Genomic DNA, 4,558 nt, shown 5'->3' with positions numbered 1-4,558 from the left:
AATCTCAGCACGTGGAGTTAAGTTCCGGTTGGAAACCTGCTCATTGGCGCTTCCCGGTGTTTGTGGATGAGAACTACAACGCCGCCCAGTAATGTCAAAATAAACACTGACAGCACAAATACCACTGAACTGACAGTCGTGAGAGGGCAGATATTCACACCATATTAATTCATCACATTCACAGGGCTTGAAAAATAAACGCAGACCATAGAAAATGCAGAGCTTTTGTTTTGATCACGGTGAATAAATTGTCTGGTAGGACAGCAACTACAAATTCTCATTCAGTGCCCAGCTGAAGATTGTTTTTATGACCCTGGTGTAGCTGTAAGTGTAGACAGTCTATGATCTATACAAGACTAGCAGTGTTTATTTGCTAGTCTTGTTCCTCATCTCTTTTTATGTATGCTCATATAAGATGAGTTTATTGTAATGGGGGTGTGTGGTGGGAGTAATACAGTGGCAGATTGACATCATATTTCTTTAAGACATGCAGCATGCTTGTGTGTGTGAGAGAGAGAGAGAGAAAGAGAGAGAGCATGTGCACACACCATGTTTGATGGCACTCTGATAATATGACACCATTTAAATATGAAACCGGAGCTAGAGGGATTGGCACAATTGTAGCATCCAGCCATGTATATAATACCCACATTTCACATAATATGGTTGACCTTGCTAGGTTAATTTTGCAGAGTACCAAAGTAAAATGACATTCTTCCTTGATTTGGACAATGTGACCAAAATTTTCCAAAATGCTCTTCTGGAATCTATTCTTCAGTTTTACTTTTATACGAATCCAGACTTCGCTCTCTCTCTTTCTTTTAAACTTTTATTTGTATCATAAACGCAACACTTTTTTGTGATTATGCTCACAAACATTCGCTTGGAAGCTGCCCAAGACAACTACAGTCTTATCTGTTGGCTACTGAGCAGCTCCACTGGAACAGTTAGGTTTAGGTTCCATGCTCGAGAGCACCTCAGAGGTTTTAATGTGGGAGGGACTTTTCCCTCTAAGATTTATTGTGATGGGGTCTGGGTATCAAACTGCTTCTCTAACCTTTAAGCCACCACTAATCTAAAATAGAATTGTGTATTATGTAGTCATGATACAAATTCGGCCTAATTCTGTTAGTATTGTCATACAAGACTCATTTGGTCGCAACATACAGGACTTTAACTGTTTCAAAAAAAAATACACAACCATTTGTGGATAAAATGTTCCATTTATTTGTTTGTCAACTTATTTATTATTTACACATTTGCATAACTTAAGATTAATGATGACTGTGTTGTCTGTGTATTCTGACTCTGGCCTTCTATAGCTGCCAGTCCACCTAACCACCACTGAATGAACTGAAATAAGAGTATGATAAACATACAGTCACAGGTGTGAACACACACACACACACACACCTTTTAAACATAAATACTTCTTCAGACTGAGTTGTGATTGACCAAATAGTTCTCTGAGAGTATAACTTACTGTGGTACAGTAATGTGAACAAAAAACAAAAAGGATATAAATAAACAAACAGTATGCTGTCAATATATACACAGGAAATGTAAAAACTCACTGATGACTCATTCTTTGTTGCAGCACCAATGATAGGTTTCCCCTGAAGAGCCTACCACATAGAAGGAAAAGCTACAAAAAATATGTAGTGTATCAAAAAATGGTTCATAAATTAGAAATGACCAAATCAAAATAAGTACTTATACAACATAACAAATCTTGATGTAACCGGTACATACAACACACAGGCAAAAAAAGAGACTAACTTTAGCACATTAACATTGCTAAGAACATTAGCAACTATTCGAGAAAGCAAATGAGCAGGTAGAGGTAGAGCACCATCTGTCAAGATGTACAGGTCCAACTGGGCAGGACCAAAGACAAAAATATCATGAAAACAATGTAAATTATAGCCTTTGAAAGAAAATGAAATATTTAAAGCAGTCACACATTATCCACATGCTATTGCACTCATAAAAACCTTTAGTTAGACAGTGCTCCTATGTAAGGGCCTGAAACGCTCCTTCGGGTTAGGCTTTGCCTCTGGGAGTGTTTGGGGGTGATGGGTGAAAAAGAGGTGTGAGTTTTGGGAGTTTGGATAGGCTGCTGCTTAGTGAGGCCCTACCCTGCGATCAGGGAGTAATTTCTGTCCATATACAGCCAACCTAAGCACCGTTTGACTAACAATTATTGACACAACATACTTTAAACAATTATTGATAAATATCGGTATACACTGTTCTCCTTTGGCCATCTTGGCCTGTATGTTCCACAGAGATTGAGTTCTTCCATGTAGATCTGACATTGGGCAGTTGTTGCTCTGACGGATCCCATTAACAGTTTCCAAGGAACATGACAAACTCTGATGGACACATGCTCTTTGGTAGGCAGCCATTTTTTTTGTAGAAGCCTTGCATTTTAGTAGTTCGTGTAAATAGGTTACAGAACGGGGATATTGGTGTCAGAGAAAGCAGACTGGACCGATTTCTATATGCCGCTGACTATTGGGCTGTGATGTGGGGAATTCCTGTATGTCTACAATAGGTAGCTGACGACTGTCCTGAGTATGGAAGAAGAAATGTGACTGGTGCCAGCTACCATCTTGGATCTGAAAGAAGAACGGTGGAGGAGAGAAAAAAAGAAAGAAACATTATTCAAGTGAGTCACCAAATACAGTTACAGAATATGTTTGAAAATGTATTTCAAATTATAAATAAAAATAAGTCTAATAAATAAACTTAATATAACTAGTTTCTTAAGCATAAAAAGAGATCTATGGTGGAATTTTCTGCCAAACGGCTGTGAAATAGTCTCTATTCTATGCTGTATCCTTCATTTAATTAATTCAAAGTTTAAAGACCAAGACAACAGATCAAAAACCACATCAAGTTTTTAAATCTGTTTCATCCTACTTCATGTAGACCTGAGCGAAAAGAATTTACGGAATCAGTTCTCTGTCCTGCTCATCACCTTGCACTCATCTTGTAGCACATGTGGTTCAAGTACTGTGTCTTTTTCAAACATCTGTTTATTCCAGCCACGAAATCGAAATGTGGTATTCTCTTGCACTATGGATCCAGTGGAGCTGAAGTTGTCTGTGGTTCCGTAGGGAGGATCATTTAGGCAGTGGACTGTTATGCTGTGGCTGGCCTCAGTACTCATTAAATGTAGAAACTTCATTTGGACTCTCCCTTCACCAAACACCATCTGTGGTGGAGAAAAACATCAACAAGTGTCATCAGTCTGCCATCATTATCACAATAAACTTGCAATGTTTTAAAAACTGTAATACAACTTCCTACAGTGTCTCTTTTATTAAAGTAAAGGGCAATAAAGAGTTTTATTGCAGTTTCTAGTTATATAAATTGAAGCATTGAGGGTGCAATTATGTAAAAGTTTGAAATATCAGCAGATAACTGCACTCATGAGGCTGATATATCCTCCTAAATGAGATCTAATCTAATACCATTACTGGCTAGCTCCAAACATATGTTGTTATACTGTAGAGAATAATACAGTTGAATGACGTCACTTCTGACAAGGTGACACCCACTCTCCCATAACACACCAGTCACGTTCTGAAATCTACAGCATAACCCAATGTATTTTTTTATTTCATTCATTAATAACAATTCCATCTAAAACAAGACATTACTGGCAAAGGTAACCATCAATATTAGATTGTACTCTGCGTGGAATAATGGAATTATACATGACTTTTAGTTCTAATATAGGCATTATTTATCGGCCGACCTGCTCTCTAAATATCGGCATCGACCATTAGTTGAAAGGTTCACAGAATCAACTGACGTGGATAGAGGCGGGAATGACAGAGCACATACTGTATCTGTCCCCACCATCCAAAACATAGGACAATAATGACTATGTCTAGTTATTTAGGCTTCAATAACATAAGGGTTCAAACAGCCCTTCATTTTATCTGGCACCATCAACGATATGTTTACCACTTCACTGTTACCTTATTGGAGGCCACTGGATATAAACAGGTCTGTCCTCCTGCAGTAAAGTTACAGAAGACCTTGAAGGCATCTGAGGTACAGCCCAAGTTTGGATCAATCCAGAACCAACCTGAAAGTCCCCAAATAGAAAGAGAAAACAGGGATTTTATAAAAGGAATGCAATATATGCAATATATTTGCAATATATATCTACAAATGCTGTAAGTCTTGTAAGAGAAAATATCATATGAATAAATGATGAACCTCTCACCATCATTAAGCTTGTGATGACAGTCAAGCAGATCTTTACAGACACGAGCCGGATTCTCCCGTGTGCCCAGAGGCTTTCTGATGCTCTCAATTATGCTGCTTAGGTAATGTAGAGTCTTAAGTATCTCAGTATTCTGGTCTGGCAGGCTCATCTCCGTGTTTTGGAAACCCTGGTTAAGAATGTGAAAGACACAACTGTTAAACTCCAACATTATATATTAAGTGCCTCCATTAAAGTTACAATACCAACAGCAATTGCTAAACAGAATTTGTAAAGAACTTTGCATTAGATGTTTAAACAAATCTGCCTATTTAT

At 38.0% G+C, this 4,558-nt stretch overlaps 1 protein-coding gene across 1 annotated transcript in view; it reads right to left on the bottom strand.

Annotated features, from left to right (window-relative positions):
• Nucleotides 1-1,203: 1,203 nt before the first annotated feature.
• LOC123971171 (collagen alpha-1(XXIV) chain) overlaps nucleotides 1,204-4,558 on the bottom strand; it is a 99,506-nt gene continuing 96,151 nt past the window's right edge. The window contains exons 55-58 of the mRNA XM_046049845.1: nucleotides 4,244-4,412; nucleotides 3,993-4,102; nucleotides 2,984-3,220; nucleotides 1,204-2,621 (exon numbers count right to left, since the gene is read on the bottom strand). Of these exons, the coding sequence (XP_045905801.1) occupies nucleotides 2,475-2,621; nucleotides 2,984-3,220; nucleotides 3,993-4,102; nucleotides 4,244-4,412 (663 nt within the window). The 3' untranslated portion in view covers nucleotides 1,204-2,474. The remainder of the gene's footprint in view (nucleotides 2,622-2,983; nucleotides 3,221-3,992; nucleotides 4,103-4,243; nucleotides 4,413-4,558) is intronic.

This window comes from Micropterus dolomieu, linkage group LG05 (genome assembly GCF_021292245.1).
Source record: "Micropterus dolomieu isolate WLL.071019.BEF.003 ecotype Adirondacks linkage group LG05, ASM2129224v1, whole genome shotgun sequence".
NCBI lineage: Eukaryota > Metazoa > Chordata > Actinopteri > Centrarchiformes > Centrarchidae > Micropterus > Micropterus dolomieu.
Note: the sequence above shows the minus strand (reverse complement) of the source record. Positions and strands in the feature narration are given on the sequence as shown.